Source organism: Poecilia reticulata, chromosome 11 (genome assembly GCF_904066995.2).
Source record: "Poecilia reticulata chromosome 11, P_reticulata-male-v2, whole genome shotgun sequence".
Taxonomy (NCBI): domain Eukaryota; kingdom Metazoa; phylum Chordata; class Actinopteri; order Cyprinodontiformes; family Poeciliidae; genus Poecilia; species Poecilia reticulata.
The window spans coordinates 24,546,627-24,557,608 of record NC_088840.1 but is presented as its reverse complement, the minus strand read 5'-3'; the positions used below and the strand labels follow the sequence as shown (position 1 = coordinate 24,557,608).

The window sequence follows — 10,982 nt, the reverse complement described above, 5'->3', positions numbered from 1 at the left end:
CAAGTTTGTCTGTTCATGGTTTTTTTGTCTTGTCTTTGTGTCGCCCTATCATGGACAGACAAACTATCTAGGGTGTATCCAGCCTCTTGCCCAGTGAATGCTGAAGAAAGGCAGCTGTTGCCTGATGACCCTGCAAAGATTAGGTAGGATGGAAGGATGGTAGGATGGATAGATGAAAAAAATAGAAACCTGAGGTTAAAAAAGTTCACAACCCTCAAAAATAATTTAGAACTTCAAGAAATTTCAATAATTCAGATAGCCTTTGGAACAGCAATAATGATTGATTTCTACTTCTGAAAACAAAAAGCTGAGTCACTGGAAGTAAGGAAGACAATAACTTGAAGTTGAAGAGTTGCTTAGTCAAGCAAAAAATATGCAATTCTGCACAAGACAGAAATATCCAGTCCTTTTTAGACTTTGTTCAGTTTATCTGAGAATATAAGGTAACACTTTATTTGAGGGGTTGTGAATAAGACCGTCATGACAATGTCATAAACATGAAATAACACCTGCCATGAACATTAATAAGGGGGAAGACCCAGGACACGCTGGAGGGACTATGTCTCTCGGCTGGCCAGGGAACGCCTTGGGGTTCCTGGAGGAGATGGAAGAAGTGGCTGGGGAGAGGGAAGTCTGGGCCTCCCTTCTGAAGCTGCTGACCCCACGACCCGACCCCGGATAAGAGGAAGAAAATGGATGGATGGATGGATGGATGGATGGATGGATGGATGGATGGATGGATGGATGGATGGATGGACAGTAATACTTTTAGAACAAATTTATGTCAGATCATGATTTCTTGGTTAATGACAAGTTGTCATAACAGAAACATTTTGAAAAATGTCAACTTTGTATTAAAAGTGTCATGATTTACTGAATGACACTTTATGACAACAGTCATAAATATTCATGAAGACTTAGTCATGTTCATGACAGGTGTTATGTCATGTTTATGACGGTGTCATGACGGGCTTATTCACAACCCGTCAAATAAAGTGTTACCGAATTTTCAACAGTCTAATTGAAGACTGTTGAACATCTTCAATTAGACTGTTGAAGACTGTCCAGTCCAGAATCCTAATCAATAGACTTGATCAATAGGATTAAATGTAATCCTATTGATTTAGTCAATAGGATTACATTTAATCAATAGAATTTAATGCATTTTTGTTGTCCCTGAGAATATATATAGAATTTTACATTTGCACTTGAGTAAACTTTAATTAATAATCGTGGTCTTCGTGTTACATGATCCTTCCACCTTCATGAGGTCTCCAGACTGGAAAGACTTTCTCCTGTTTAGTTGTGAACCGCTATCTCTGTGTTGTTATCTCGAGTCATGCTGTTTGACTCATGATCAGTTAATGAAAGAGCAACACTGACTGACCTAAAGAGTAAAGAATGGTCCCCATGTAGACAGAATAGAATGGAGTTATCAGAGGCATGTTTATTCTGTCTGCAGCTTGTTGTTGTTGAAGGTGGTGATCACAGCGGCAGGTTTCCTCATTGATGTCATTCTTGGCCACGTTGTCGAATTGACTCAGCTGAAGGTTGAAAGGGAAAACAGCAATGAAAGTTATTTATTAGTTGCTTGTCACTTTTCATTCCAACATCGAAGGCTTGTATAGACCAAACAAACTTTCACGAGTTTCTTTTCAGTTTGAAGTTGGCATTTGGTGGAATTTCCTTAAATGATGCAGCATGGGTCAAACATTTGGATTTCATTATACTTTTCGAATTAGATTGAGAAGATTTTGGCCCTTTCCTCCCTACAGCATTCATGCAGCTAATTTAGTTTTGAAGGCCACCTTTTTCTCCCCAATACACATTTTCTGCTCTACCCACAACATTTCTCTGGGTTTGACATCAGGGCTGCAAGATGGCCAAACTGACCTTGTTTCCTATGAGCCACTAATCCCATGGCACTCTTGGAGTCATCGGTATTTCAACATATGTTGTTTCCCCATGATGCAGCCAATCTTGTTATTTTCACCTGGTGTGGTTTCCTCAGCTTTTTATTGTCCTGTATCCGTCCGAGCTTGAATAATTTTACTTTATTCCCTCTCCACCTGCACCCTCCCACACTCTGCATGGCAACCAAGCTGCAGCCTGTCTGGTACATTGCTTCAGTAATACATACAGTGTTGCTCTTTGTTAGTTCTATGCTAAAACTAACCAGTGTATCAAATAGTTAGCTGCTTAAACTGATTAAACAATGTTTTAAATACTAAAACAGTAAATACTTTTGTAATAATGTTTTCCTGGTGATAATATTATTAACCATCACTTATGTTACTTAAGTAATTACAGTATTGATCGCACAATGTACTTGATTAATTTATTTAAATAATCTTTAATGCCATAATAAACTGAACATTAGCTACAGCATTCCAGGCTTCAAATGAAAAAATGATGTGGTAAAATTTCAAGATTGTAAATGTCGGTGTAATTAGTAAAAACCATACATTGGAGATGACTCCTCCCACCTCGTACCTCCTGCTGACGGCTGACTTGTTTGCTCTGGGGTTTAATATTTAGCTCACCCTCAAGCATTTTCCAACCACTTCACTAGCTGTGTTTTTAGAACTGTAAACACAACGAGCATTTAAAGTACAGACTTGGTTAGGGATACGTTGTTGGTGAGCGCATGAAGAGAACTTCTTTATAAAAACAAATAATTGTTCCATTAGAGTTTTTGTATGTGCGGAAGAATTGTTAAAGTTCCTGGTTCTCCACATGTATCCATAGATACCCTTTTATTTATCAGTTTGACGAACGTCTGAAAAGAAATGGGTCTTCGTACAGCAGGTAAGAACTGTTTATAACTTGAAAATGCAAATGTTTATTTCTCCTAAATGCTAAAAGCAAAAATACGAGTTCAACATGTGTGAATTATTTCAAAATATGTGTAATAGGTTCAAACTGTTAGAAAAACATGGAGAAATATTAATGCGTAAATCTTATTATTTAAGCAAAATAAGCTAACTATATTAAAATATGGACAACTAAAACATAAGGAGGATACCAAATGGCATATCAAATGACAAAAGCAAACAATAATATAAAGTAATTCTACAAAGTTTAAAACTTACTTTTGTTCGGGTTGAAAAAAGTTGTGCCAGAAATAAATCAATAAACAGCAAAAAACAAACTAAAACATTTGGAGCTATGTGAGAGCTCACAAGAAAGCAAATGTTCCCCGTGCAACTCAAACAAGCTTATGAGACAGCAACCTGTATATCACTGCATCACTCACAGAAAATGTGGCTGGAGTAATAGGCTTCACACGACATAGTTATTTAGCAAGCATTACACAAACTGTATTATTATACAGTCATATATCTGCCTGACACATCATGGTGTCACTTTCCAATTAGACAGGAAAGGAAGAGAGAGGGAAGAAGGTGAATATGTTTTTATCACCATCACTCGGTTAATCATTGATGTGCTTGATGTTATTTTTGTACAAAAAAATCTGATTCTAATCAATGTGTTGCAAACCACTGAATACAGTAAAATTATACACATTAATATACAAATTTACTTTTACATTATCCAGGCACAAAAGCTCATTCTACAACTTTCAAATATGTAAAAGTTACTTTGATGAAACACCAATGTATATTGAGTGCATTAAATATAGTATGTCAAAACTGACTTATTGTTGTTAGTTTCTTGTTTAAAGCCAAGGCTTATGTATTTATAGCAGTAAATCATGGCCAAAAACAGGAATATACTATATTTTGGAAACTGTAACAGCACAACTCGTCCCTCTTATCAAAGCAGCCAACAGAACAATTGAACATGTTTCTTCATCCCTGCAGAAGTCAACATCATGGCCAATATTTGTCTTTCATATCTCTATAATTCAAAAGAACTTCCTCCTTGTCAAGGTGGAATGGAATAGAATTATAGATGATAGAATATGTAGGTTTAGAAAGAACTGTGTCAATGCAAACACACTTTAATCCAGCTGATGGCACCTTGGTTTACAACTAGATTGAACCCTTGGAAATTTGTTACTTTCTGATACTTGCTTGGTTCTTCCCAGAACACACCGTGTACGTTACCTAGAACCTTTGTGGAAATTATTGGTTGTTTTTAGAAACTCACTAAAATAAACTTACGTGGTGCTTTTACTAGAAATATAAATCACTTTCTAGAACTTAATGTGTACTTTCTAGAACTTTCCCTACCTTTATAGGAGTCAAACTTATTGCTGATCCACAACATTTGTATGTGCTAAAGTGAAAGTGAAAGCATTTGTGATTTATGACTAATAAGTACCATGAAAGTTACAAGAAAGTACCTCGGTAGTTGTAAAAATAAGTTGTGGGAAAATTACTTGCAGGTTCAAGTAAAGTACTTGGTCATTCTAGAAAAGTAACCTCCATGGTTCGTAGGAAGTATCTGGAAAGTTCTTTAAAATTCACCAGTAAGCTCCATGAAAGTTGGAGAAATGCATCTCTTAGTTCCTCAGAGTATCTAGTAGGTTCAGGAAAGGAGTTCTAAATACCTCATCTGATTAGGAAAAGTAATCAGAAAATTTCTTCATATTTCCAAAACGATAATTGTAAATTTCCAAAAGTAACTGGCAAGTTCTGGAAAAAGAACTCAAAGTTTCAAGCATGCATACTTGGTCAATTATGGGAAAGCCAAATTCCAGCAAGCTCCAGGAAGTCCAAAAACAATTACATTACATCTTAGTAAGATTAAACTTTTGTTACAAATTAAAACTAACTGAAAAACTAAACAAAACAACAAAGTCTTGAAATCAAAACTACTTGAATTGAGTCAGGAGAAAAAACACATTTAGGCCAATAAATGACTGAGTCAATGGTCAAAAAATAAATAAATAAATAAATCTATATCTTTATGTGAATCAGCAAGTTTTCCATGATGTGCATCTCTGTCTCCTTTTAGACAGTGCTTCTAAGAATGAAAAAGCCACTAAGAGTGGGAGCTGTGTTGGTCCAGCAAGACCCAGGCTAAGAAGCAGCAGCGATGGAAACATTTACACCAGAAGAACAGTTGGTGGCTGCAGTTCTTTCTCCTCCCTCACACTCTCCAACCCTAAATCAGGTATTATCTTTAAGGCAACTGCTGTGTTTTGTTAGGGCTAATGTACATGCAGGTTGCAAAAACAAATGACAGCAAAGGAGTATTGTTAGGCTAGTGGAATGTTGGAAGCCACAGGGTAATGTGACATTGATTTATCATTGATGATCTATCATTAAATTCAGATTACCTAGGTTTAAAATAGAGTAAGTCCACAACGTCCAAAATATGCCGTCTCGTAATGATTTTCCTCCTTTAGAATTATCCTGTTGAAAACTAAAAATAACAGTTTTCCTTTTTTGTCTCAGTTTTTTGTCTTTTTCTCTTTCTTTCCCCTATATTTCTACCTCTCCCTTGTATTTAGTCTTGAGGAGACCAGTGAGCACAGAGGAACTGCAAACACCAGGCGCCCCCTACATTAAGAAAACATTCACAGTATGTTTTACATTTGCCTAAATTAAAAGCCTTTTCCCTTTAACATGAATAGAGAAAGGATACTATTTCTAATCTTTATTTGGCTATTACAAGAAATATATTCTTCTTCTTTTTTTATATAAAATTTGACACCATTCACCAAAATGCGTGTTTTAATAAGTGAAAAGGGTGTTTTTTCGCCTCTAAATAAGCACATATTTCAGTTCTATAAATTGTCCTTTCTGTACTTCTCTACAGATTGTGGGTGATGCAGTGGGATGGGGGTTTGTGGTTAGAGGAAAGCAGCCATGCTACATTCAGGCTGTGGAGCCATTTGGTCCAGCTGCTGTTGCTGGGATGAAGGTACACAAAAACAATTATTCAAAGACATTTTATCTTAAATAAACCATAAATCAACCAGTTTCCTCTTTTTTTAAGCTAACTAATGTTTGAATACCTTCCATATTTGCAGGTACGACAGTTTGTGGTGTCTGTGAATGGTCTCAATGTTCTCGATCTGGACTACCGGACAGTCAGCCACCTGATCCTCACCGGACCCAGAACTGTAGTGATGGAGGTGATGGAGGAAAGAGACCACTGGGGAGAAGAAGAAATGCAATTTACTCAAGAATCAAACTAGAGAATAATTACCACGTGTTGAGAGGCAGGATAGGTTCTTTTTAGACTGCAGTTTTGAATCAAATATGTAGTTCAGTATTTTATCAGACACATGGGATCTTGTGTTCTGGAAATTGTAAAATTCAGTCTTAGATGAGCACATCGGCCAATTCATCACTGACCAGCAACCTGCTCAAAAACAAGATTTCTAGAGTTCCAGAAGAATAAAAAGGGCCAAAATTAAGGCAAATGACTCTTAGACTGAAGTAAATGGGTGTCATGATTTAGTCCAAGAGTTTAACTATTGTCATTTATGGCATTAAGAATTGGTACAATGTTTAAATTCAAGCCTTAGAAATGTTGGAAAGCGTTCTGCAGAAGAATGAAATGCATTGCATTTCACTGGCAGCTAAAATGCTACTGGAATATCTGAAACAAAAATAGCTCATATGTCTTTAAACGGGTTGAAAATGTTAAAATCAATCAATCAAGTTTATTTGTATAACACATTTTAGCTACGAGGCAGATTTACATCATGAAAACATCATAAACACTTCGGTTTTGAGTGACTTTTTCAGATTATCTGAGGTGTCTGACAGAAAAAGACATCTCGTGTCTGGAAAAAATGTGAACAATAGATGAAAATATATATGAATGACTCAGCAAAAATGTATTGTTTTAAAACTAGAATTGCTCCAATTGAAAATTGGTTATTTAAAAGCTTGTAAAGCGCCTTAAAATGTGTCCTATAAAGTCACATTGGGTTGTTGGGGAAAAGCTAAACTCTTCAGAAATAATTCCACCCATCTTGTGTTTCCCTCTTCAACATACCAGCATATGTGTGCCTTATAAGCCCATTTCACCTCCTTGCAACTGTTAGACAAACCATCTGAGCCAACACACAGCACAGCGTTTATGGTTGCAGTTATCATTTGAGTATCTTCGAGTTTAAGTCAGGATCTATCTGTTGTGTCATTTGACCTAAATAGTTTTTAAACCTGTATTAATTTGGTTCATCATAATTTCAACCTATTAAATGCTACCTCAGTGTCCATGGGAGAATATATTGAAAATATATTCTGGAATTAATCGTGCTGTTCTCATTTCTTTTCCGTGGTTACTTGGACTTTAAACTCTGCCACTTTACTGCCTGTCTGTTCACAAACCCAGTATCAACAGAAGGAACATTTCCACTGACTGACCTGCTCACACAAAAACATGTCTGGCCTCAAAAAAACGCCCCTCTAAGACCCTCTGATTGTGTTTGTCTTTCCATCCACGCCATTCTGATTCCCAGAAAGGAAATAGGAGGTGTGTAGTAGAAGTGTGAGGCAGATAAACAACTTAACAAAAATAAAGATTGTGACTCACGATTAGTTTGAAAGTTTGTACAGTCTACTCTTCCATTTACATTGTATACCTTTATATCTGTTTTTATTATATAGTTTTTCATTTTGTGGCTCTTTTTCTGCATTAGCATGAATGCTTTACAAGGATTTGATCCCACAGCCTCAGTGAATGTCTTTATTCCCCCTTTCTCTTTTATCATAGCGACAATGCAAATAATTAGTTTTGAAAAGTGTAAGGTAATATACATTTTCTTCATCAATATTGTTATTCTGCATGAATATCTTTTCTTTTTTTCCTAAACGTATTTGGAGATTTTAAAGTAAATAGAAATCCCGTTTAAACTTAATTGTTTAAATTATTAGTTTTCGTTTAAAAACATTGTTTTTAAATTATTTTTCTTTCACATTTTGTGTTGAAAATGTGAAAAACAATGAAATGTTATTCATTGTCACACAGACAATGTCCTCAAACATGATGACAATAGACATAAATCTTGAAGATTAACGTAATCTTGTTCAATTAAATAACCTGTCATTATTTAATTTGTAACAAATAAAATTGGCTATGCTGTACTACCAGAAGGTGGCGGTATGGACTAAATTGTGCATGACGAGTCACATCATTTTTGTCTTTGGCAAACAAATGTCCCTCAGGTCAGCTTGTGAACATTAACATAAACTATTATAACAATACTAATACAAAAAAAAAAAAAAAAAACAGGGAGTAAACCGTGCTAGCAACCAAATTCCAACACACGTTTCTATATTTGATTTAATGTGATCCAATTCAATTTCAATTACATTTTTCAACCAAATTACATTCTGAAATCGTCCCTCAGAGGGAAATGTTTTTGTTTTTTAATTGATCTTACGGGGTCCATTAATAAAGACCTTTTAGGTAACTGTTATTGAGTCATGTTTATAATATTGAGATTGTACAGTTTTTTTTATTATTATTATTGATTTGTCTATTTATACTGGCCTGGCAGTCCTTTTAAAAAACTAAATGTATGTGTTCATTATAGCCTTTTGTGTCCTGTGACAAGCATGACAACTAATTTCCTTAAAACAAAAAAGGTCAACAAAAAGTAACAAGCAGCACCAAAAGCTTTATCTCTGACATTTCTGGATGCCTCATTTTTTAACTCGGGGTGTGACACCAGTAGCATTTAGGGAAGTTAGTGTAAATGTTGGCTTTGTTCCTGAACTGTTTAACTCTGTCCAGAAGCTTTCAGTCCTTGGAAGAATGACAGAAAAAGAGCAAAATTACTGTCATTACTTAAATTCTCTCCTGTCAGCAGGGAAACCTCTCAGTGATTGACGAGTATCTGTCAGTGATGGAATAAAAAAGGTAAAAAAAAAATTTCATGAATAAAGGGTATGTAAATTGTTGAAAAATGTAGACCAGATTTTTTTTAGTGGGTCAAAAGAATAAAAACCCAAATGTTTGATCGATAAAAATTCTGAAATTTCTTTGGACTCTTTTTCACTGTAATAACACCTCTGCCCTGCAGATCACACTTTCTTTTGTGTCAAAATCACAATTCCACAGTTTCTGCCGTGTCAGAATCACATCATGTCTTTGTGATAAGCATGGAAGGTGAGGAGTTTGTTTGTTTTTTTTGGCGATCCCAGGTGAGTGGCTCTGACTCCTAACTCATACAGTCCATAACAGGAGGAAGGCGGCCAAATGTTAGCCTACGGATTCGCAGCAGATTTCAGGCCAACATTCTCTGTCAAAAAAGAAAAATAATGATTGTATGGTCAGTACGTGTGAATTTGGCAAGACAATAACCTATACATTAAACATATCCAATCTCCCTTAAAAGTAACTACTGAATTATACCACCCCAACCTCATTTTGTCAGATCAGTAGTATACAAAGTAATGTCATTTCATTATATTTTGTTTCCCTCTTGCAGTTTGTTGCAGATCTCTCCATATCTTCTTCTTGTGCATTATTTTCTGTCATCACAGTGTGTTGTTTTTTAATACAATTCTTCCCTCTGGACCTTGCTAGCTTGTTTAGACGTGATGGTTTATTCTTGAGCTGGAGTGTTTTCAGGGCGTCAGATGTCCTTTTCTTTGTGCCAGTATAGTCCCTGTTTGATTTTCAAATCCACCCTCACAAAAATGTTTTCCTTGCTACCAAAGTTGCATTTACCCCCTATATACTCATTCCAACAATTTACAACTTTTTCAAACTAAAGTTTTATGGAATGTTTCTGTTTACACGCAAAACAGCTAGTTGCAACAGGAAATGAAAAAAAAATGTATGTATAAAGTTCTCCATGTTCTGGTCAAGCTACTATATGCTGCAATTTTTTGTTTTTTTCTGAAAGTTGCTTTAATATGATAAATAGCCAGCATGACAACTCTTCCCCTGAAAAAAAAAAAGGTTACTATTCCCAATCTTTATTAAAATAAACACCGAATGATATGATAAAGCACTATAGAAGTTCAGGCCATCATTTATTTTATAAGACGACTTGACTAAATACTGAGGAAATGCATATAAACTGTTTGACTTAATGGATGTTTAAAAATAAGTAAATACCTTCTCTCTTGTTGTTCTGGCATTTAGCAAATTGAAATAATCAATCCTGAAATAACTGTTCAAGACAAAAATGTAAATATAAAATGAAATATTTTAATATTCTTGGAATACATACGCCTAATGGAAACCTATGAGCATAATTTTACATATATTTGGATGTCCAACTTAATAAGAAACAGAGTAAAAGAGTTTTAAAAAATGAGGCGTCTTTAGTAAATATCTATTCAATAATTTACAGAAAACAATGAAAATAAATAAACAGCGCAAACCAGGATTATTAAAATAAATTTGTTGATGTGAATGAAAATCATTTGCAGATATTACACATAAATGTAATAGTAACACGGAAGCAAATTGTGAACAATGAAGACTTGAAGATATATCATAAACTTATCTATGATTAGCACAATATGTTATCAGCATAAATTATTTATAAGGGTTTTTAATTTAATGTAAATCATTTTCCCCAGCTTCTTTCCAGAAAGGTAGAGCTTTGATCTATTATTGATTTTCACTTAATGAATTCACTTTTGTAATGAAAAGGAAATGCAAATGAAAGGACAGAGGAAGGTCACTGGTAGGTTCTTTTCAAGACTTGACACAGCTGAGACATCATCATGGAAATTAGGCCAGTATCTGCAAAAACTGTAATGGATTCTACCAAGAATACTACCATTGCATTTGCATACATTCTTAATATGAGTGCCCGATGTAGTATTATGAAAATTGAAAAACAAAAAGTAAATGCAATGCATGTCACTAAAAATGAAACGATTAAAAACGACAGAAAACAATTTTTCAAGGTTCAGTGCTCCTGTCCTGACAGACGTGTTGACAGGTCATCACAACAGAGTCAAAATCACACCTAGCACTGTGGCACCAGCTTCATAAATATGTCTCAAGAGTGATTCTGGTCACTGAGGCACAAACACCAACATCACCTTGGGATGCAGTGATTACTGTGGACAGCTGGATAAATGAAATGT

General features: G+C 35.1%; 1 protein-coding gene across 1 annotated transcript; it reads left to right on the top strand.

The window, feature by feature from the left end:
- The first annotated feature begins 2,486 nt into the window (after positions 1 to 2,486).
- Positions 2,487 to 7,463, top strand: LOC103472795 (DEP domain-containing mTOR-interacting protein-like). Its single transcript, XM_008422632.2, has 5 exons — positions 2,487 to 2,808; positions 4,924 to 5,082; positions 5,423 to 5,493; positions 5,731 to 5,835; positions 5,945 to 7,463. Exons 1-5 carry the CDS (start codon positions 2,790 to 2,792, stop codon positions 6,110 to 6,112), a joined length of 522 nt encoding a protein of 173 aa, XP_008420854.2. The 5' UTR covers positions 2,487 to 2,789; the 3' UTR covers positions 6,113 to 7,463.
- The last annotated feature ends 3,519 nt before the right edge of the window (positions 7,464 to 10,982 follow it).

Excerpts from the sequence above, each read along its gene's own strand:
- LOC103472795 (XM_008422632.2), top strand. Across the intron at positions 5,083-5,422 it reads ACTCTCCAACCCTAAATCAG|TCTTGAGGAGACCAGTGAGC; the intron begins GTATTATCTTTA and ends CCTTGTATTTAG. Across the intron at positions 5,494-5,730 it reads ACATTAAGAAAACATTCACA|ATTGTGGGTGATGCAGTGGG; the intron begins GTATGTTTTACA and ends ACTTCTCTACAG.